This window comes from Crinia signifera, chromosome 19 (genome assembly GCF_055691185.1).
Source record: "Crinia signifera chromosome 19, ASM5569118v1, whole genome shotgun sequence".
In the NCBI taxonomy this organism is placed as follows: domain Eukaryota; kingdom Metazoa; phylum Chordata; class Amphibia; order Anura; family Myobatrachidae; genus Crinia; species Crinia signifera.
The window spans coordinates 100,332,957-100,357,506 of NC_139226.1; the positions used below are offsets into that span (position 1 = coordinate 100,332,957).

At 44.6% G+C, this 24,550-nt stretch overlaps 1 protein-coding gene across 2 annotated transcripts in view; it reads left to right on the plus strand.

Moving 5' to 3' along the window:
* CEP104 (centrosomal protein 104) overlaps positions 1 to 24,550 on the plus strand; it is a 101,749-nt gene that overhangs the window by 21,367 nt on the left and 55,832 nt on the right. For both annotated transcript variants that reach the window (XM_083163016.1, XM_083163017.1), the window contains exons 7-11: positions 620 to 788; positions 3,084 to 3,239; positions 9,011 to 9,262; positions 10,550 to 10,753; positions 10,988 to 11,155. In XM_083163016.1, the coding sequence (XP_083019142.1) occupies positions 620 to 788; positions 3,084 to 3,239; positions 9,011 to 9,262; positions 10,550 to 10,753; positions 10,988 to 11,155 (949 nt within the window). The remainder of the gene's footprint in view (positions 1 to 619; positions 789 to 3,083; positions 3,240 to 9,010; positions 9,263 to 10,549; positions 10,754 to 10,987; positions 11,156 to 24,550) is intronic.

The window sequence follows — 24,550 nt, forward strand, 5'->3', positions numbered from 1 at the left end:
TACCTCATTGAAATATAAAAATAATCCGTTATCCAAAATTCTTCTGGTCCTGAGCATTTTGGATAAGGGATACTCAACCTGTAACATGATATCAGAGCGTATAGGAGTCTTTTATTGGCTAACTATTCCTCACTTCTGTGAGGCGAAGTACCACTACAGACCACTAGAAACCACCCAACGGACAAAATTACTTATACTTGTGCTAAAAGATGTCCTAGCAGAAAGTGAAAGCAATTTTTGCAGGGACACTGATCTGTTTTAAACTTGGATATAGAAAGAGGGAGCTGTGAATACAGAGATTGAAGGTAGGAGCAGATAGGGACTTGGATGGAGAGTTTGTGAGCTAAAAACTGTCACAGCTCAAAGTGAAACTACTTTTAACTAATGTGATAAATGATTGTTATATTGAATTATGTGTGTGTGATACATAACATTTAGTGTAAACTGTGCACAAATATGAGCATGGAAGGATAAGACTGGTTCAGACAGGGCTTTATAAATCCACTGCAGCATCTTAGACGCATCATGCACACACGGGAGCCCGTTCCCAGGCACATTCCTGGCTGGTCACTCTCCATTTGTAAATTGCTTTTCTAAGCATTAATGTGTTGGCTTGCAGGAAGAATGACTCTATCTCTCCTCTGGACGACTTGGCCTTTGATATGTACCAAGATCCAGAAGTGGCACAAATAATCCGTAAATTGGATGAGAAAAAGCACGAGGCTGTGCGCCATGAACAGTACGACTACGCCAAGAAACTCAAACAGGCCATCGCTGATCTGCAGAAGGTGATGACAGATTATGTTTTTTCCATTTTATAGGAAGAGAATTTGGAGGATTTGATCGTAGATGAGTTAATGACGCACTGACACAATGTGTTAGTGAGAAATGGAGGGAGGATGATGGGGGGGGGGTAGTTTTTAAGGCGTCACTTATGAGAAGAGAACCCAAAAATCCTGTGGGAGGAAGGATTCCATCATAGAGCTGTCAGTAGTCGTTTACTTGAATTCAGGGCAAGAGCAAAGACTAAGTCAAAAACAACCGAGGCGGTAGCTTCAGGCCACAAAGTTGTGAAGACCTCATTTAGGGCCGGATGTACAAAGCTTAAAAAGTGATCAAATGGAAAGTGATAAACCACCAGCCAATCAGCTCCTACCTGCCATGTCACAGGCTGGGTTTGAAAAATAAGAGGTAGGAGCTGATTGGTTGGAGGTTTATCACTTTGCAGGGCTTAGTACATCTCGCCCTTTAGTACATAATTCAGAACTGAGCAAATTCGCAACGGCCAGCGTTCAGTTAAGACGCCGCCCCGCTGGAGTGAAAGCCTGCCTGACCAATCATTGCGCTCGCTGTGTGAATGATTGTTTACGGCTACAAATCTATTTGCAGCTGAGCGACTATGTCCATTGTAACAGGCTCACCATCGAATGATTCTTACACTGGGCACAAGTCATCACATGCTCAGAGTAGGCCTGGACTTACTCGGTGTTGCCAAATAAAAAGGCATATCCGGCCTGAAGCTGACATCACACACCCTCCCCTAAAACATTCAGGCGCACCCAGCGGTTTCCCGGACACTACCACCGTTTTCCAGGCACGCCCAGCGTTCTCCCGGACACTCCCACCGTTTTTCAGGCACTCCCAGCGTATTCCCGGACACTCCCACCGTTTTCCAGGCACTCCCAGCGTATTCCCGGCCACTCCCACCGTTTTCCAGGCACGCCCAGCGTATTCCCGGACACTCCCACCGTTTTCCAGGCACTCCCAGCGTTCTCCCGGACACTCCCACCGTTTTCCAGGCACGCCCAGCGTTCTCCCGGACACTCCCACCGTTTTTCAGGCACTCCCAGCGTATTCCCGGACACTCCCACCGTTTTCCAGGCACTCCCAGCGTATTCCCGGCCACTCCCACCGTTTTCCAGGCACGCCCAGCGTATTCCCGGACACTCCCACCGTTTTCCAGGCACGTCTGCGTTTTTCTTAGCACTCCCACTATACAGCCGGTTACCATCCCCAGACGCCTGCTTCCTGTCAATCACCCTGCTTACAGCAGGTGATCAAAAAAGTAGCAGAATTTCATTGCAGCACGGCCTCGTGCATGTGTACTATGGCCCATAGGCATGCGCAGTGTATCGATAATCGTCTGCCATGCGTATTCAGGGCCGTGCAGTCAGGTCTGAATTATCCCCATAGATGTGTAAGAATTATTATTTCCTGCTTTGATACCTGGCTTACTAGCAGGAGACGTCAGCACCGGTGGACACTGTTTTCGCTTCCTACAATAACGAAATAAAAGTCAGTTGAGACCGATTTTGATTTCCGAAGGCAGGAGAAATCATTTAATGGTCGAATGATTTCTCCTGCTGCTGGTTGTGTCAGCGTACACATCCCCTCACATGGTACTGAGGTGATTCGGTGGCGGGGGGACGGCGTTTCAGCACTCGGTAAGCCGCAATGCTTACCGAGCCACACCAAAACAGGGCCTAAGTATGCAGGAAATCCCGAGTAACATGAGGGCAAAATGCATCCCAACATGACCCTCTCCAGGAGGGACACAATGCTTTGCTCCTGGACTTCCCCCTTGCCGTATGATTGCCATCACCTGTGGTGACACACCTTTCTTATCATTGAACCTGTTCAACACAGGTAATGGCAATCAAAAATTAGGAGGGTAGTCTTGGAACAGAGCATTGTGTCCCTCCTGGAGAGGGTCATGTTGGGGGGGTATGAAAATGCAGTGACCAATAGTCATGATGTTGATCTGATGCTGCGTCTTTAGAAGCCGACAGCAGATCTTTTATACAAAATGCCTCCTGCTGCTGTTGCTTATCTTTGCACAGCTGCGGTGATCAAAGATGCAGCTGTGTCGTTTGTATTCACCCCTGCATCAGGCCTAAATCACACTACAAAAGTGAACCCACATGTAGAGCTACTTGTTCTTCAGATGTGTCCTGCTCCACATTGGCTCGCTCTCTTCTGCGCCTCTTTCATGTTTGAGTTGACAAATACTTGGGCAGAATGGGCGGTCTACTTCTAGAGCAGTATTTTGGCAAAAATAAGTATCCACTGATTCTCGTCTTCAGGTTGGAGAACGACTTGGCCGGTACGAGGTGGAGAAGCGCTGTGCGGTGGAGAAGGAGGACTATGACTTGGCCAAACAGAAGAAACAACAGATGGAGGAATATCGTCAGAACGTTTACCAACAACTAGAGCTCCATGACCTCTTGGACATTACCCTGGTAAATGTGATTTTTTTTGTTTTTGTTTTTTGCCTCGGAACCGGGCCACCTCCATAAGATTTTATCTTAAGATGGAACTAAAATTGGAACCACAGAATTGTAATCATGTTATTTTTACCGGGATCAGTATTTGAGTCATTCAGACTCCGTTGCAGTTTTGAGAAAGTGCAAGGGCAGTGCTAAACAGCAAAGCACTCGCTCAGTAACGGCTGCCCATAGGTGCAGGCCGCACATACGCGCATGCGCAGAGCCGCACCATCGGTCCCCAGTCACTAATGCATCATTCAAGCATCAAAGTGCTAGAAATACACTACAACCAGGTCTGTGACCAAACTACCAGACTGCAGAACTTCAGCTCCACCGTCTGAAAACCTATCGCAGCATCTTGGCCCTTATTCTGGTTCACTCGCAAAGGCAAATCCCTTCTCAAATGGACAAAACCATGTGCACTGCAGGTGGGGCAGATGTAACATGTGAAGAGAGAATTAGATTTGGGTGGGGTTTTACTTCAAAGTGAGAACAATAGTGCAGTGTAAAACACAAGCAGTCCGTATTTTCCCTGCACAGAAACAAAATAACTCGCCCAAATCTAAATCTCTCTGCACATATTACATTTGAGAAGGAATTTGCCTTTGTGAGTGAACCAGAATAAGGGCCCTTGTCTACTGCTATAGGTGTATTGTATTGTACCTTCATGTACATGTTAACAAGTAGCCCGATGTTTCCTGGTGTGCCGGAACATTCCAGTGGAATTACCACCCTCTATCCCAGCTACGATCAGATTCCTCATAATGAAGCAAAGTGATTTCTCTTTAACGTCTAATAGCTTTTTAATGACAGGGGAGGATTGATGAGTGGATACGATCTCTGGCTGCTTCCACAATGCAGCGCATAAGACCAGCCTCTATATTGTGCAGCATCGTAGTCTGCTGAACTAAAGCTTGCTACAGTATAGTGTAACCGCAATTGCTTGTGAACTTGGCCACAGTGTAACATAACCTGGCCAAACTCTATTTATTCACCCATTTCCATCTTGTATCTGTTTATTTTGAAGCTATAACATTTCTGTTCAGTGAGTGCCTGAAATGGCAAATGGTGTACTTACTGCTGAACGTAATACACAAAGAGTTTCTTCCAATTTATAAGAAACTGGAGAAATTCTCTGCGGGAATGTGGGCGCTGCCATGTTTCTAAGCCATTCATTATACATTATGTTAAAATATATCTATCTATCGTGTATGTGAGTGTACTTCTTAAGTATAATGCACTTTCACATCATTTTTTTTTTACTACCAACTATAATCTCCCTGAAACTATTGTTCAAAAGTAGGCATGTATGCTCTGTGCTGTATGGAGACCCTGCACCTTACACTATATAACTCTGTGGCTTTCTGCTTCCTCCTTTATTCTTTTCACAGCATGTCACTGCCCCAGCCCTGTCCTCACTTTGGCCCTTATTCTGATCTGTGCGGAAATTCCCGCATTCTTACGGAGCGGTCCGCACGCCACGGTGTTTTGCCGCATGCGGCCATCGTCCGTAGAAACGCCCACGTGTCCTCCGCATTCGGACGGACTCACTCTTTAAGAACAGGGCGTGTTTACGGACGACATACAAAGCATGCGTGTGCGGGAGAAACACTCCGATTCGGCACGGTATTACAGAGTATTACAGTGTATGCTCGGGAATACCGCATCCGAACGGGAGCCAAGCGGTGCTACCGCACGTAAGCGGAGTATTTACGCCAAACAACCCACTATGAAGTATCTTCTGCTATACATCACATGACCCACTCATTCAATTACCTATCCTCATAAAAAACTTCTTATTTTGAATTGGAATCAATTAGATGCCAATATATCCTTACAAGCATGCCTAACACATGCATTGCACACATTAACCCTTACAGCAATTGAAGTGCAATGGTTTCAATTAAAGCACTGACAAGCGTCCTATTAGTGAGTAATGAGTAAAGGAGTAGATTCTATTGGGTTCAGGTGTTAATGGTTGTAGTCATTAGGCGTACGTTCGCCTAGCGCATGAACGAGTGGTGTCCGCAAAGCAATAGTACACTTGTGGACACCGCACATTTCTGCCCTTTTTGATCGCGTGCATTCGGAGTGGTTTCCGAATGTACGCCCCCCAACATAAGTGTACTCCCCCGTGTCCGCCCATGTTTCCGCCCCGTTTTGCCCACTTTGAAACTACGCCCATGTGTCATTCCGCATGACGCCCATAATACGCCCCTATTTCCCGAATGATAGCGGTGATCAGTTCTGGACGGGATCTGGCCGAACTGGTACCGAGTCAAGGCGTGGCACATGCGCGGTGCGTTCGCCACGCATGCGCAGACGCCGTAAACACGCGATCCGAAAGTATGCGGTAAAGTCCGCGTCAATCAGAATAAGGGCCTTTGTGCTGCTGATAAATCTAGCTTCTTCCAATATATAACTCTCAGTCTGTGGCTTCCTGCTGCCTCCATTCCTGTGCTCACATCATTCCACTGCCTCCATCACATGCAGCCCTGTCCTCACTAACACATCACTTATCACCTGATATACTGGGGGAAATTTACTAAAGGAAATTTGTAAAAAAAATAGGTGTATTTGTATCCAGAAATAAACTTATTTTTGACAATTACTATCCCGAAAATACGGCAATTCGTATTCGTATTGATGTGCTATCAATACAAATACGAATTGCCGTATTTTCGGGATAGTAAATGTCAAAAATAAGTGTATTTCTGGATACAAATACACCTATTTTTTCCTTTAGTAAATTTCCCCCACTCTGTGCTGCTGGAGAACCTTGTTCCTTATAACTCTCAGTTTGTGACTTCCTGTCTCTTTCATGCCTCTTCTCACATCATGATGGTCCCTGTCACATGCTAACTGGTCCTCCCTCATACATACTACTACTGTCTAGGACTACTGGCCCTGTCGCAAAACTTCCTGTCCTCACTCACCTAGTTGGATGCGAGGAGAGGTCACTTGTTCCTGCAGGATCGCCACACTCCTCTCCTGCTACAGTGAGCAGCCTCCATGATAATGAATGTGCTCACACATTGAAGCAGGAGATGAGGATTTGATAGAACATATTGGGCCTTATTCAGATCTGATCGCAGTACAAATTTGTTTGGAAAATGGGCAAAACCATGTGCACTGCAGGTGGGGCAGATGTAACATGTGCAGAGAGAGTTAGATTTGGGTGGGGAGTATTAAGACTGAAATCTAAATTGCAGTGTAAAAATAATGCAGCCAGTATTTTCCCTGCACAGAAACAAAATAACTCACCCAAATTTAACTCTCTCTGCACATGTTACATCTGCCCCACCTGCAGTGCACATGTTTTTGCCCATTTTCCAAACCAATTTGTACTGCGATTAGATCTGAATAAGGGCCAATGTGTAGACCCAAGTCAAACCAGTATCCAAATTGCACAAAACACAGAGGTTGGATGAGATCATAAGGGTATTGGATAGACAGCAACTAGGTCGACAAGCATTAAGTTGATATGACTGAAGGTCGACATATGTTAGGTCGACATGGTCATTAGGTCTACAAGCATTAAGTCGACATGGGGAAGGTCGACATAGGGTTTTTCACTTCGCTTCGCTTGGCACACTATTTTATTCTCCCACCACGCCCTAGTGGGTGGTAGGGCATGAAATACCGCCTGTCGGCACATGTCGGCTCAAAAACAGTGAATAACCCCATGTCGACCTAATGCTTCACAACTTAATCACCCTGTCGACCTAACCCATGTCGACCTTCAGTCATGTAGACCTTCATGTATGTCGACCTAGTGGTGTTGACCTACTATTTGTCGACCTATTGACCATATCCCCATCATACATCAAATAAAACAAGTGCAGAACTGTTCCCATCATTCCGACATCTGAGTTATGCAGTTCCTGATCTCAGTAGTAGTTTGTGTTTGGCTACAATCCTATTTTACATTGATTTGTGCTCATACGCTCCTAAAGCTGCTGTGGTTGAAGGTGTCAAAATACTTGTATTTGAGTTATTAAGGATCTCTGCTCCCTCCATGGTGACGATAGATCCTGACCTTGCAAAGCCTGATTCCAGGAGCACTGGTTGCTCCGTGTACTGGGTCTCCGGAATGTTTGGCACCACACAATAATAGAGTAGCTATGTTTCTGTTATACTAATTTTATATTCTACTATAAGAATAGGATGGCTAAGTTTGTTATACTACAAGAATAGAGCAGCTAATTGTACACTATACTACATTATATATTATTACCACCAAGGGAGGAACCAACAAGTCTTTATTCTAGAATTCAGCTCAAAATAAGCAGCAAGTTTTACGTTTGATATCTGACGTTTGTTGGTAAATCTTTCTGGTAAAGTATTGGCGACCGGATATCCAGAAGGGAAGGGCAGTTGCAAATACTTCTAAAACTAAATGGGTGGGTTTTTTCTTTTTAAATGATTTATTTATTCTATTTTATTTTTATTTTTTTACACTGGCCAGCATCACTCGGATCTGACAGATCCGTACGATGCCGGTGGCTCATAGGTATTTGGCGCCCAAATACGAACAGCTACGACATCAGAAAATACAAATCTGGAGAATACGGCAGCTTCGTAAATTTGTTGTCTTCTCCATACGCATTGTCGGGCCGAACATGGTCGATCCTGTTCGTACGGGTATCAGCCATATACAACCGACCTTCGTAAATTTACATTTTCTGAAGCTTCTAAAAAGAGGTGATGTTGCCCATAGCAACCAATCAGGTTCGGGCTATCATTTCTCTATTGCAGGCATGTCCAAACTGTGGCACTCCAACTGTTGTGAAACTACACATCCCAGCATGCAATGCCATAGTGTTAGCAATCCCTAATAGCAAAACTGTGGCAAGGCATGATGGGAATTGTAGTTTCACAACAGCTGGCGTGCCATAGTTTGGACATGCCTGCTCTATTGCATCGTAGAAAATGATAGACCGAATCTGATTGGTTGCTATAGACCATGTCCCCTCTCTTCATTTTTAGAAGCTTTAGTAAATTTACCCCATGCTGGGTTGCTCCCAATGATGCGATTGCTTTACAAATGAGCAAAATGCTTCCATTATTATTGGTAGCCTCCTGCCTGTGCTGCCTATCTACGAAGGCCCCCATGTTCTGGATCACAGAGGCTGCATGTGATGTCACAAAGCTACCGCAGCCCACCCTGCAAACAGTCAGTGTTTTCCAGACCGTGCCCACTCTCCGCCGCGTCGTCGCCTGCCCAATGCCATGTCGCAGCCCCCCCCCCCCCCACTAGCACTTACACTGCAGTTGCATTTTCCTGAATGTGACTGCAGTAAGTCCTTGCGCGCGCCTTCTGCAGTGTGCACGCATGCACAGATTATCGAATATCGCCTATTAGTGGTTTCCGCTAATCAGCATTGTCAGCTGAATTAGCCCCATTATTGGTTAGCATTTTGAGGTAGCAATAAAGTCTCTAGCACTGTGTTCTAGTGAAAGCCAACTAAATACAAGCTGCTCTCTATTCAGACTAATCACCAAAATAGTCCAATTGTGGAGAAATGCTTTCACCAATAGCGTTCTCCCCCAGACTGCAAACGTATAATGGAACCAACATTAAATAGTATTGATTAAAGGCCTTTGTGAAATCGTTGCGGCTTCCAACTTCCATTAAGGAATATACAAACTGTTAGTACAACTCCTTCCATGTATTGCAGATCCCCCGTTGCTATCTAATGTTACATACAAGCAACTTTCTTGTTCTCTTATTTACCCTTAAGATACGAAGAGCTCCGGAGCCATCTCTGGAACCGCTGGAGCCCCCGCATAACCTACAGCAGCAGCAGCAGCACAAAGCGGCAGCTTCTCCACAGCCTGATCGGGACAGGAGTTTGGAAAAGAAGAAAAAGAAGGAGCGACAAGCGGTGCCAGAAAAACTACCAAAAGTGTCTTCTCCAAAACCAAACCCCCAGCTGCGTTCTCCTTCCCCCCCTCCTGCTCCAGCCCCAGCAGCAATTGCCCCAAATGTAAATGTAAGTTCTGGAATACCCCGAATTTTGATCATTACCTGGATGCATATTTTTGGGGATGTCTTATAATAGTAGATTTCTGAATGTACGTTTGGCCATATATTTTACGGAGGGTCAACACGGAAAGACGGTGACAATAGTTACATGCACTTAAATGGCAAGGCGACACAGCGGGATCGGTCGCTATGAAGGTCGACATTCATTAGTTGGACACATGAAATAGGTCATGTCCCACTAGGTCAGTGATGGCTAACCTTGACACTCCAGCTGTTGTTGAACTACACATCCCAGCATGCCCTGCATCAGTTTTAGCATGGCCAAATAGTAAAACTAGCAGGGCATGCTGGGATGTGTTGTTCAACAACAGCTGGAGTTTCAAGGTTAGCCATCACTGCTCTAGGTCGTGGAGGGAGAATATAATAGTGCACGAAGCATGGCGAGCACAGCAAGGGGACCCGGTACACTGATACTGTGTCAGTGACGAAATCTGGGACAGAAAAAAACGTGAAAAACTAATGTCAGCCTTTTGACTGTCGACCTTTCCATTGTCAGCCTAATGCTTTTTGTCGACCTTCCGACTATGCTCCATCTTACCACCCACCCAACTACTGTCCTTCATCACCCACCATCCCTACACTGTTGTCCTCTACACCTTGCAACCCCTACTATGCTGCTGCTGCCTTCCCCCCCCCCCCCCCCCCCCACCACCATTCAGTAATCTGTACTATGCTACCACCCAGTTACCCTTCTGTGCTGCACTGGCCAGCAACCACTACTATGCTGCACTCCACCACCTGACAACTACGCTGCCCTCTACATCCCAGAAACCTCTTACTATGAGAAAGAAAGAGATAAAGTACAAAAGAGACAATGAGATGATAGAAACAGAGTAAGAGAGACATGGGAGGAAGAGGGGGAGAGAGCTAGGAGAAACAGGAAAAATAAGGTAGTGACATATATTGCAGGAAGAATAAGAGAAATGGATATGGGAGGAAGAAGTGGGGGAGAGAGGAAAAACATACCTGCAACATCGGGAACAATTGCGAGAAACCCAGAAAGTCACAATCTCAAAGCAATCTATAAATGAGGTTATGCTTTACATTTGCACACAACTTCAGGAGTTACCGTTTAAAGGCATCATGCAGAGTGGTCCTCGTTGCCTCGTCCCTACCTAGGATAATGCCGAGGACCTACTCTTGTATCAGTTTGGTGAATCCGAGGACAATGTTTGTGTAACTTGAGAGTGATCTTCGGTTGGTTTGTTTAGAACCTGTTCTGTATTACTCTAAGGTTGATGCTTTACCCTATGACGAGCGACCTCTCCCAGCTCAGCGGAAAAATAAAGACGACGACTTCACTTATCTGGAGCCAGAGATAAATGAAGATTTTGCTGCTGATACCCCCAGGAGCAGGATCACCGGTGAGCCAGAACCACTGACGGAGAAAGCATTGAGAGAAGCCGGATCTGCCATTGAAGTGTTTGGAGAAGGTTTGGTAAGTATGACGCCCATGGTATAACACTTGAATGCCTATACACGGAGAAGGGAACCAAGTAATGCACTCATTGGGTTTTATTTACTAAGATGGGATGCTGCTATGGGCAACCAATTAAGATAATATAATCTGACCAGTTGCTATGGGCAACAGCCCATCTTCAATAGAACTCCCATCTCAGACAGGGTCACATGAATGTTTTTTATGAATGTATTTGTACTTGTTTCTGATCAGGTTGCTGGAGCTTACTCCAAGACTTGGTCTTATAGGGAAGATGCCTTACTGGCAATGTACAAGAAACTGTCTGACATGCCCAGTACAACTTCCAAGGACGATTTAAGGAATATCTTGAGGGCAGCCATATTCCTTGTCCAAAGAGCTATCAAGGACAAAGTGACGTCAGTAAGTAATTACAGACCTCTGTATGATACACAATAAATGCTAACATATAAACCAAACTATCATGAATGCTTACATTCTGTGACGAGGAATCACATGCACTGAATCAAGATGAAGTCTTGGTCTTTATTTTTGGAGCAGGTGACAGTATACCAGGTACACAGAATAGGCAAGTATAGTTACAGCATTGCAGCACACAGGTAATCACAGCATAGGTCAAACTGTCCAGAAGGCTCCAGTGGTCCCTACTATAGCCCACACCCAGGCCTATCACCTGGGCAGATATTCCACCATCAGGAGCAATGACCTCCTGCCCAGGAAACACTTTTATTAGGAAGCCACCGGTGCTGCTAATCAGCCCAACCGTGATCACATCAGTTTTCTTGCTGCTGCTCTATAACCTGGACTGGATCTTCCACATTACTTTCATGTGTAAAGATGCAGTCCCAGCCACAAAACTGTAACCAATAATGTATAATGGTATTTAGCCGTGTCACATAGCATGTAGAATGAATGACATGTCATTAGTGTGTGACGGAATGTATCAGATTGGTAGCTTAGAGCGATGGTTGGCAGCCTGCTTCCAATTCCTCTAATCAGTGACTCTTTCTTGTGATGTAGACCACAGGCCTATACTGTAATTAGAACAATGACACACACAGGGAAAGTATTTAAACAGAATGCATAAAGCCACATGAATAAGGGAAGATCGAGCGTGTCATAATATCCTACATCCTGGGGGGAGGGGGGGGGGGACACTTTCTCATTTTACTTTATAGGACATGTCAAAGGTCGCAGACAACTTTAATAAAGTTGTATTTATTCGACAAAAGAAAAACTTTATTTCTACTACATCCATTTGCATTTGATGTTGGGAAAACTGGGAACTTGCAAACTGTGCACTTTTGTGTTACAGGATGTACTGTAACTAAATTTATTCACAGCCGAATGCAGTTGGTTTGCAAAAATATACCAGAACCGCTGCTACATGGATCCGCATGGAGGCTCCCGCCGGCGGCTGCGTACAGTGGGGCAGCCTCCATCGCAGATCAGCGGATTACCAAAGTTCTGAGTAGCCCTTTTGCCAATGGAAGTAGAATGCAGGAGGCATTGCAGCTGCATACGGGATATCCGCTGCAGCCGAGGACGTGCCCCCGAAATGGTCGCGCCGCATCCATTCTGCGAACATACACAGCCCTGCGAGCAGGTAACCGCTGCCCTGTTAAATACCGGCCCCCCACTGTGCGAATACCTGAACTAGCATGTGAGTCTCGCAATCTACAGCACGAAAGAAAAATCATTCCATGGTCGCTCACCTTCAGCTGATTTTTTGGTACTTGTTTCCTAGAACGGCCACAATCGCGGGCATCGTGTACCTTAAAGTTAAGGTACACGATGCCCGCGATGGACCCGATTTCCTTTGAAATCAGGTCCATTTTGCCGGCAAAGGCAAAATCGGGGGCATCGCGTCGGTCGCGTGCATTAACATTTCCCCCGACGCGACCGACGCGATGCCCGCGATTTTGCCATAGGCTTCAATGTTAAATTATTTTTAACATTGAAATCGGGAGCATCGCGTCGGTCTTGTGCCATTATAATGGCACAAGATGAGATGGACTTGATTAAGTCCATCTCACATAGGAAACAATGTGAAATGGGCCAATATGACCCATTTCACATTGGATATGGCCCCGTCGTCACCCCACGATTGACGCCAACCCGAAGCGTGGCGAGCGGCGGCGGTGCGCGACCTTTTCATACCCCTGTTATCCACGTCGGCGTGGAGTCGAGAATATAAAGTGTGGCGAGCGCAGCGAGCCACCGAGCCCGAAGCGTGGCGAGGGGACGCATATACCTGTGAAGTTATACGCGTCCCCTCGCGGGGCTCACTGCGCTCGCCACGCTTTGGGCTCGGTGGCTCGCTGCGCTCGCCACACTTTATATTCTCAACTCCACGCCGACGTGGATAGTAGGGGTATGAAAAGGTCGGAGGACGCGCACCGCCGCCCCTCGCGGGCTCGCTGCGCTCGCCACGCTTCGGGTTGTCGTCAATCGTGGGGTGGCGTTGAGGGGGTAAAATTGGGGGTCTGGGGAATATTTTACATTGAATCCAATGTAAAATAGGGTCCCAGGGACCCTATTCACATTTGATTCAATTAAAAATCGGGTCGATCGCGTCGGTCGCATCGCATGCGATTTGGTCGCATGCGATGCGACCGACGCGATTTTTCCGACACGACCACCCCGATGCAAATCGGTGTGGCCTTGCTAGGAAACAAGTACCGATTTATTTATTTTTTTTTACCTTTGCAAATGGCCGAAATCAGGGTGGGCGCTGAGGACAGTGATGGCAATGTAACTCCTGTGTTCGCAGGGGTACACCTAGCATCTCTATGGGCGCAACTGTAAAAGGCCGGGGGTTCCCCTGCTGTCTAACCCTCCCCTCCCATAATGGAGCGACCGCCCTGGCTCAGGGGGTTTGCGCATGCGTATATTTGTGCCTGCACAGACCTCCACCATCAGCCAGGGGACCGGATTCGGCCCGATGCGATCTGAATCACCCCCATAGTTTGTTCTCTATTTAAAAAGTCAACAGACTAAAGGAAATAATTATTTTTGTGGATGATTTTCCACATTCTATCCCTTTACTGCCATTCCTCTGAATACCGCTCAGACTGTAATTACTTACATACTTACTGTGCAAGTTTTGTCTAATCCTCCATAAGTGTTGGCTGCTGTCATACAGGGCTTCCTTTCCTATACAACAAGACGCACAAAAAGCTTCCTACACAGAAGTCTGCCTGTCTCCCTCAGTGCTGACACGTGAATTATTCTTATACGCTGGAGAATTTAACCTTAGAGGTTTCATTTAAGTCATGTTGTGTTTTCAGTTTAGCGGTTTCATACATTTTTATTGTACGCTCTTCCCGTATTCCTCATGAGAACGTTTTATAAAATCTTGCTTCAGATACATATTTTTAATGATGACCTGTCATCCAGGTGGTAATATCTGCTTACAAAGCGGGTATAATTTTAGTGAGCGTTATTAGAAAAACAAAATATTATACAAGGCACGCCACCCAATGCTATCGATGATTATGTATGTTAGAAGACACTTGAAGATCTGTATGAGGAAAACCAGCAGAAAGAACGGTACTTGTTTCCTAGCACAGCGCCCATCGGGTCCCATCGCATACCTTAAGTTAAGACTGACGCGATTTCGGGCTTTTTTTCACCTTTCCCGACAATTGTAAAATCGGGTCCATCACATGCCATTATAATGGCATGCGATGCGACCGACCCGATTTTACATTGTATGCATTGTACTCAATGTTAAATTCCTATGTAAAATCGGGTCCATTGTATGCCATTATAACGGTATACAAAGCGACCAATGCGATGGACCCGATTATACATAGGGAACAATGTTAAATGGCCCACCATACCCGATTTTGGATTGAATACCCACCCTGATGGGTAATTTGTATGTGAAATGCCCCCCCATTGTTAACGCCACCCCACGATGAACGCCTTACCCCTACTATCCATGTCGGCGTGGAGTTGATTCTATATAGTGTGGCGAGCGCAGCGAGCCACCGTGCCCGAAGCACGGCGAGGGGACGCGTAATACCTGTGAAGTAATGCACAACCCCGCGCTGCGCTCGCCACGCTTCCGGCTCGGTGGCTCGCTGCTCTCGCCACACTATATAAAATCAACTCCATGCCGACGTGGATAGTGGGGGTATGAAAAGGTCGGAGGACACGTACCACCGCCCCTCACGGGCTCGCTGTGCTCGCCACGCTTCGGGTTGGCATTCATCGTGGGGTGGCGTTAACAATGGGGGAACATTTGACCCCTCAGGGTGGGTATACAATGAAAATTGGGATCTGGGTGCATTTAACATTGGGTCCAATGTAAAATCGGGTCTCAGGGACCATTTTACATTGGTTCCAATATAAAAATCGGGTCGGTCGCATCGCATGCGATTTGGTTGCATGCGATGCGATCGACCCGATTTTTTCGGAACCGATGTACACAATTAGAATCGCTGGCGCTGTGCTAGGAAACAAGTACCGAAAGAACTGAATGACTAATGAATTTTCCAATTTATGCTGAAATCTAAATAATTTTATGGATTCGTTTTGTATTTTTTGTTTCCATGATCAGATATTATTTGAACCCAATGTTGCTGTGAGAGATCCTCAAAATATCCGATAAAAATGCCAACGCCGCTCACAGCGACTGTTCTTTTAGTCTAAATAAATACAAATACAGCCAAAGTCAATTCATTGAGGTTTAGTTAAATATTTCAACCCCCCCAAAAAAAAACAGTCGCTGTGAGCGGCGCTGGAATTTTTAGCGGCTATTTTGAGGATCACTCACAGCAATGTTGACACTCAAAGCGTTAATTTGATCAAAAAAAATTACATGGCTGATGTAACAGCGTCCGTATTTTAAAGTGGCAATTATTTAGAAGAAAAAAAAAAAGTTCAGCAGGCATCCCTCGCTGCTGCCGAATTTGAACGCTCTTACATCCCATCCAAAGTGTTTATAACTGTAAAAGAGTTGTATAGCCGTGACAGCTAAAGGTAATCTTAAAATTGGTTGCTAATGCACACTGCCATATTCCAGTAAAAGTCTATACCACATCCATAAACACTGACTTTACTATATAATGCAACCAATACAGTATGTTACTATCAATGTATCTAGCGCCTTTATGTTGAAGCTCTATATTGCTGTATATCCAAACATTATTTTGTAACCCTTCAGAATTCATTTTGATAGCATTGCATGATCTGTTAGCTAATTGGTGGTAAACCGCTTATTTTATTTTATTTTTTTCATTTTCTTTGTTGAAGAAATTTCCTGGGTAACTAAAAACAACATAAAAACACTTGTGATTAATCAACCAGGGAATACTAAACACAAGCAGCAAATGATATTTCAGTCTGTTTTTTTTTTGTATATTCTGTTTTTATTGAAATTAACAGAGAGTTAACAATGTATCCATGCAGTATAAGAATACGGTTATTTCTCTCTCTCTCGACGCAGCGAGAATGCAAAGTAACATCAGTTTACATTCCGAGTAAGTGAAGGGTCTGCGAACTCTTCCAATGGTTGCTAAATAGACACTGTAAACCTGAGACATCGAAAGAGGGAAAGTGAGGCTAGAAAGGAAAGTGCATGAGAGAGCCGCTTCCGTACTATAATTCTCTCTGTTGGTAACTTGTATAACAGGAAAAGAGGGGCGGGAAGAGAAGCAGGGGATGGGGAACAGAGAAAAAAAAGGGGGGGGTAGGTGAGGGGGATGGTGAGTGGGGGGGGAGGGGATCTGACCTCTCCCGGGTGACCCAGGATGGGTACTTGTAGGTATCAACAATATTAGTGAGTCTCTACTAAGCTAGTTGCTGGAATGCGTGATCTTTATAATCTTGTGTTATTTTATAGTCCAGCCATGGAAGCCAGGTGGCCGCAAATTCAGTGTGTTTATCAACTGCAGATAAGAGAATGTCCTCCATGGACATGTAGTACTCGATTCTACTAAACCAAGATCTCCGTGTAGGGGGGATTGTAGATTTCCATAAGATCGGTACGCATGCTCTCGCCGCGTTGCTCAGGTGCTTAAGCAAGGATGTTTTATATGAGGAGATCGGGATAGTAGAAAAATTTAGTAACCAGAAGGCTGGACTGCTAGGGAGGGGCGTGTGGATAATTTTTTGCGATGTCTCGACGACATCCGTCCAGAAACCCGTGATGAGCGGGCAATCCCACCATATGTGGATGAAGGTGCCTGTGGCCTGCCTACATCTCCAGCAAATATCAGAGATGCTTGGGTTCATCTTATGTAATAGAGATGGGTGTCTATACCAGCGCATTATGATTTTATATTGCGTTTCTCTAATTTGAATGCAGGTTGAGCTAGTGTGAGCTTTCAAAAAGATGCTTTCCCACTCTCTATCGGAGATGGTGAGACCTGGATCCCGTTCCCAAGCCCGTGTGAATGATGTCGGTATGTTGGTATTTGAGTTGTGGAGAAGTTTATATAATAGTGAAATTGTGTGGGTAGGGTTACTCGCAGCAACGCATAGCCTTTCAAATGCGGTTAATTCTCTAGTGGAGGGGGGTAGCCTGGAGCCTGTTTGTAAGTAGTGCCGAACTTGGAGGTATTTCCAAAAATCTTTGGTTGGGACCTCCCATTTAGTTTGGATCTCCGAGAATGAGCGGATGCCTGAGTTGCTCACCATCTGGCCCACCCTAAACAGTCCCTCCAGAGCCCATTGAGAGAAGTCAGGAATGTTTAACCCTGGTTGGAATTCCGGGTTGTAGATGAAAGAGGTCAGAGGGCCGAATTCTGAGGAGATGAGAGGGTTTCTCCTTAAAGATTTCCAGATTGCAAGTGTTGTTGGAATAGTTGGGTGGGAGGGCGGGGGTTTGTTCAGTTTAGGGAGCCATGGGAAGATCTCAGGGTACTGTTGGGCACATATTCCCTCAAGCTCTACCCACTGTTTGGAGGTCCTGCTTCTCGTCCAGTCTAGGACTCTATTTAAATGGATAGCATAGTAGTAGTCTTTAATATCTGGTAGTTTGAAGCCGCCTGTCTGGGTGTTTCTCGACAGTACTTCACGTTTTATTCTTGGTGCTTCACGCAGCCAAATAAATTGCTGCGTTAGTTTTTTTATGGTTCTAAACCACTCTTCCGGGATTGAGATGGGTAGTGTTTGGAGGACATAAAGCAGTTTTGGAAGGGAGTTCATTTTGATGATATTCATTCTACCTAACCATGATAATTGTTTATTTTGCCAGTTATTATAATCTATACGGAGGGATTTGAGAAGGGGGTGATAGTTTAGTGAATACAGTCGGGCGAGGTCACTGGGTAGTTTGATCCCCAGGTAGGTGATATGAGATTGCTGCCATTTCAGTCTGTTTATGTTTATTATTGCCAAATACTGCAGAGGACAACTTGACCCGTTGGCTCACACTTCCAGATCAGACAGGGTTAATTTCGGGAGGCGTTTAAGAGCCGGGTGTATAATCATTTAGCGGGATCTGTAAAGCGTTTGCAATAAATAAGACCCTTGCTTATATGTGAAACTATGGGATCGGACAAAACCTTGCTTAGATTTTCCAGGCTGACGCTGCCAAAGAAACTTTAATGAGTCCGAGTGACTAATTATAATAATAAAATCTGAATCTGGGCATTGTTGTTTTTTTTTTAAACGTTGCTGCCATAGTGAAGCTTTTGGAAAAGCTTTGCATGACGGGATCTGCAGCCCCCTGAGTCCTGTCATTGACTCCCCAGTCTTGTCATACCCACTGTATAAAACAAAGGGGTCTAAGACACCCTGTACTTGTCATTTCCTCCGCGTATTGGATGTAAATCCTGCATGCAAGACCGTGACAATGGTTATACAGAGGATTGAGTAATACACTAGCTAGTGGAAAATAAACCACCCTTTAAAGGAGCCAACTTTGCTTTAGTGGAGATGATATCTTAATTTGTAGCAGCTGGTTTTTGGGAAGCAATGCTTCATTGGCATAGAGGAGAAAATGTGATGAGCTGGCTCTTAATTATTAAACATCGGGCCGCGATTGATCTACAAATTAGCTGCTGACAGAAGTTTAATATGCAGCCATCCCCTGCATTACTAGCCTTATTATAAAATAGACACAATGGCCCTTATTCTGATCTGTACGCTCCTCTGTGTGTTCGTGCAAGGGGGCAATGGTGAGCGACTGTGCATAAACTGTTATTTGCATGTGCAGCCGCTTGGTGCGAGCGGGCGTGGTGAACTGCTTGTTCACCGTCCCATTAGCACTGAGCAGAGGGGTCGTGGGGTGGCAGCGATAGGCTGCACCCATGGGAATGCCCCGCATCTCGTGGGCATTCCTGGGAAAATGCTGGGAGTTCCCATGTAGCTGGAATGGTGAGGCAGGGGGCGGGCAGCTGACGTCAGTTGCCTGCCCACTTCCCGTACAGGGATTCCGTAAGGATGTGAATGGATGGTTATTGTATTTCATAATAGAAAATTATAGACAGAATCTGATTGGTTGCTATGAGCATTATCACCTCTTTTAAGTTTTGGAAGCTATAGTAAATTGATCCGATATTCAATGCCGGACGGTATTTCCTATTCAATGCTGATGTTTGTGACAGCATTGCAGGCAGTTTCCCATAATGTCGGATCTGTTTTGTTGGAAACTGCAGTGGATTTTCGAATCCACAGACCTTTCTTGAGAATCCACGGCTGCTTTCGGTGACACGCCCACTTACTAACACTCGACAGCCGGAACATGGGCTGTCAAGATTCAGTCGAGCTGGGCGAAAACGGCCCGGGTTTCCGACTGCCGGGACATTCCGCCAGTCGGAAACCCGGATTGAATACCACCTTTACTTTCTAATTGCCCTTCTGCTCCACCGGAGGTTTCTGTCCTCCCTGAGCTCGCCTTAGGACTCCTGCGTTACGGTTTGACAGATGTACAGCCACAGTCAAACTACCCACCTGCCACTGTCCCCGGAGCGGTGCAAGTTAGGCCCCTTCCCAATGTTTTATTGGGGACTGCGTATGCCCATGGTCTATTATGCGCATGTGCAGGTCCCCTTTGCGAATGGCTTCGGCGACTTGCATAGTCACCGTGCCATTCCCAAGTATCGGGGCGGCCCTGGCGCAGGAGGTGGCAGGGATGGGGATTGCAGAGATATCTGCACTTTAAGTTCCCCTTCTAGCTTTAACCGGTTCGAAGAATCAATGTGGAAAGCAGATTGCCACTGGATTGATATACATGCAAATTAAAACGTCTCTTTGATGTGAGTGGACCCTTGAATAAATAAAATTATATTGTTTGGACAGTGTTGCACTATATATGTCTTTTTGAAGTTTTTCTATAGAGAATAATCAATAACAAAGAATTCATCTGTCTCTAAAAAGAGAAAAGGAAGGTGTTTTATTGCATGGTGATAACGAATGGTGGCGCCATAACAGACACATAAATTCTGTATAATGCTTACAAACCTGCTGCCAATATTTAACATTACTTTCCTGTCCGGCGGTATCCAGCAGTCACCTCATCCGCGGTGTTCCTTAATTCCACCAGTGATGGCTTTGATAACTAATGAGCATGCTCATTGTGAGCCGCGAGGTCCTAACCCTTTACCGAGCGCTAACTGGAGTACCCGGAGGAAACCCACGCAAGCACGGGGAGAATATACAAACTCCGCACAGTTAGGGCCATGGTGGGTATCAAACCCATGACCTCAGCGCTGTGAGGCAGTAATGCTAACCATTACACCATCCGTGAATCAACCATAATATCCCCCATAGTTCTTTCGGTACTTATGTAGTATCTGGGCGTCCGATTTAGAAATCGGATCGCATCGCATCGCATGCGACCAAATCGTATGCGATGGTCAAGATTTTTCCATAGGATTCAATGTTAAAATGGTCTGAGTCCATTTTAACATAGAATTCAATGGGTAAAAGGGGTCCTTTTCCTTTCCCCACTATCCAAGTGGGCATGGAGTTGGATATAAACCTGTGGCGAGCGTAGCGAGCCACCGAAGCCCGAAGCGTGGCAAGCGTAGCGAGCCCCGCGAGGGGACACAGAATACTTTTTAAAAAAATATGCGTCCCCTCGCGGGGCTCGCCACGCTTCGCTCGCCACGCTTCGGGCTCGGTGGCTCGCTGCGCTCGCCACGCTATATAAAATCAACTCTATGCCCACTTGGATAGTGGGGAAATGAACAGGACCTTCTTAACATTGAATCCTATTCAAAATCACATCGAATCGCATTGCATCGCATCTGATTTTATGCCTTAAGGTAAAGCATACAATCACAAAATCGGCAGCCCAGATACTACATAAGTACCGTTCTTTCTTACACAGAGACCTGCATGTATTTATACACTTTTTATACAATCCCCGCTGAGTACAGACTTATCCCCTCTTACATGCTGGCAGGGGACTGTAATAAAGGGGGGCATAATGCCTTACTCTGTAACACTAAGCAATGTGCTGTACATTACCTGAAAATGTCAATTTGAGATTTACTGGTCCTTTAAATATTAGAAATTGTTCCCCGATAGACACAGTTGTGGATTTAATAGTGACGTCTTCTATGCACAAAACATTGTTACCTTTTTTTTATGTGGAAATTATTATTATTTCTTACCAATCCCCCTAGGTTCTATCACTAGAACTACCAGAGTGATTCAGGGCACAGCTCCTTCCAGAACTGGCGCCTCTTCCTGGCGTACGCTGATGTAGCTGGGTACACTTAAGCCTAGTCCTACAGCTAAGATGTGTTACTGGATTCATATAGCGGAGGCCCCTACTCCTCAACTCTGTATGTGTTTGTGTGTCTGTGTATAATATGTGTATATATAATATACACACATTAGTAAATTGGATTGGCCAAGTATTTGTTTATATATACAGTATATATACACTCATTTATTTATTTGATATATATATATATATATATATATATATGTGCAAAAAGAGGGGTTGACCTTGATCGCGCTTCCAATAACTAGGAGCTTCGACCTCTACAAAATCTCCCCTGTTAGTGGGAGATGAGACAAAAACAAGCAGTAGAAGCGTAGAGGGAGCTGTTGGAAGTACCACCACCTTCAGAAATACAATAAAGGTGAATAATAATACAATAGATGTATAAATAACATTTATTAAAAATCAGAAGACATCTGCTTGATTCCAATGTAATTTGTTGAATCACCGCAAGAACAGAACCCTTAACGCGTTTCGTCTCCGAAGAGACTTCCTCAGGGGTATACTGTGGGTGGTACAGAATGCCATAAGAATACAATATATAAGCCATAGACATGTAAAAATGTATATAAAAAATGAAAATTTCACATACCAAGAATCGCGGTATTCTAAAACAATCTTTAAAAATTCATGGAGAAATAAGGTATTTCAATAGAGATCTGTGGGATTTGATCAAAAAACAGAGCATAGAATACTTTAACGGAGGAGGACTGACAAAAGGAGTTAGTGAGGGAAAGGAAAGGTGAAATACATACCCGATACGGAATAGCCTCGATATCGGCACTTTGATTGGGTGGGGGATTATTTGGAACCTACAAAATGTATATACGAGGGTTTTAACCAATACCAGGTTATCAATAATTTAATAATTTGATCAAGGGTAATCAATTAATCCATAACTATTCGCCTTAATTAGCAAAAGGTAAAGAGATGAGCAAATGAGTCAACCTTCAAGTGTTGAGTGTATGTGAGCATGAGAGGTATGGATCACACCTCCTGTATAAAAAATCACCTTAATTGGCAAGGGTAGGTGTATGAGCCAACCTTCAGGTAATAAGTGTATATAAGTGAGTGAGGTATAAATCACTCAAGCCTATGAAATAGCAAACTAATAAATGATGGTTTGGAATAGACAAAATATGCCCTCCCAACAATAGGAATTCAACAGCTAACTTTCCAGCTACATAAAGCTGGTTTTACAGCACCTTGACAGAATTAACAAAAATAAAATTTACACCGTCTTGCTAGTTGGCAAGAACTAGCACAATAAAAATTTTTTTACAATTTATGACAGGTCCACATAAAAATGGAACTTATCAGTATCCAAAAAGAAAAAACAATAACATGATTTTACAGCAACGTAATTTTGACAGGTCAATCAGAAATGTAACCTACCAGCATCAAAATAAAGCCATGTGAGTCCTCCAGCTTCCAAACAGAAGTGTGAGGGCTGTTGAGCATGGACCAGTTTATATACCTGAGCGGAGGTGATGTCACTACCGGTTTGAAATAGACAGATATCGGTCCTCCAAGTTATAATTAAGAAAATAAGTGTATTGAGGTGGAAAAGCCTCCCTATAGGATAATAGGGGGTTCCGCTAAAGTGAGGACGCTATAGAATAAGATAAACCAGGTAAAGTCACTCAGTGAAATAGCACCGGAGTGAATGCCGGCGAGTGCGCATGCGCCCGTTTACGTCCTGCGTTCCATAAGGGAAACGACGATGCGTTCCACAAGGGAAACGACGATGGGACGTTAGGGCGTGGGGGAGGGCGCAGCAAGCGATGGACAGACGGATCAAAGGACGTACAGTCCTTTAGCGCGTCATGCGTTCCACTGCATCTTAGTGCCGGAACGCAGACCGATTAAGGCAGCATGATAGGCTGGCGGGCTGGAGCGTATAGACCTGAATGTGTCAGGTATTCCACTAGAGTCCTAATGCCGGATCGTAAAACACTCCAGTGTAGTGGTATATGCCCTGACAGTAAATTTTTTATATGAGGTGGATAGATAGGGAAATAAATATACTGATATAGTTAAAAATATGCAAAAGTAGGAAATGGAGTGTTGAATGTGGAAATACATTGTGTTAAACACAATGTTCAAATGTGGTCTTGGTTTTTTAATCCTGATTGACCTATCATTACAAAAAGTGAAGAATTGGTATACAGAAGGTCTGATATAATATTAGAACAATGTTGCAAAGTATACAAGCCAATATTTTAGGTAGAGAAAAATGTCTTAACTCAACACAACTAGCATACACATGGTGCAATTCCAATTTTTTTAAAACAGTATTGCAAAATCTACAAGATCATATTTAAATTGAAAATCTTATAGGCCGAAAGTGTCTTATAGGCCGTGTAGAATAGTTAGTGTCATTGAAGTGACCAATCTTAGTGTAATATAGTGATTTAGAAGGGAAGGTGACACTCGACATATTTTTAGACCCAATTAGAGGGTCTACATGGTGAGCTTAACTGTGTGCAATTCCATATGCAGGACCTAATACACAGTGAATATAACCCATAAAAAGTGAGTAGCGATAGTAGGATGCTAAAGCCGTGCTATAGAGAAAAGTGAAAAACAAGTTAGCATGTAGATGTGAACTATAAGGTAACTAAGGTTGATGTGTTTAGTTCAAAAACATCAAGATCCTAAAAACGAGACTATGTCTAGATTCTCGTTCAACCCCTTAGGGTGCAGGGTGTTCAGCGTATATATCCAGAACGTTTCTCGCTTTGAGAGCTTCAGGTCTCTATCCCCGCCTCTCGGATCGGCTGTGACAAGTTCCAGAATGGTGAAAGAGAAATTTTTTACATCTACCGAGGAATTGTGCTTGTCCATATAGTGTCGTGATAGGCTGTGAATCGAAAGTTTATTTTTAATATTTCGGATATGCTCCTGTATGCGAATCTTAGCTTGTCGTTTGGTTTTCCCAACATACATTGCACCACAACCACAAGTGATTCGATAGATGATATAGGTGGAGTTGCACGTGGTAGGGAGGTTCAGTGAGTACCGTTTTTTTCCCACTTTTAGTTCGAATATGGGCTTCTCTATGAATTTGCAACAAAGACATTTGTTGCATGGTGTGCAACGTATAG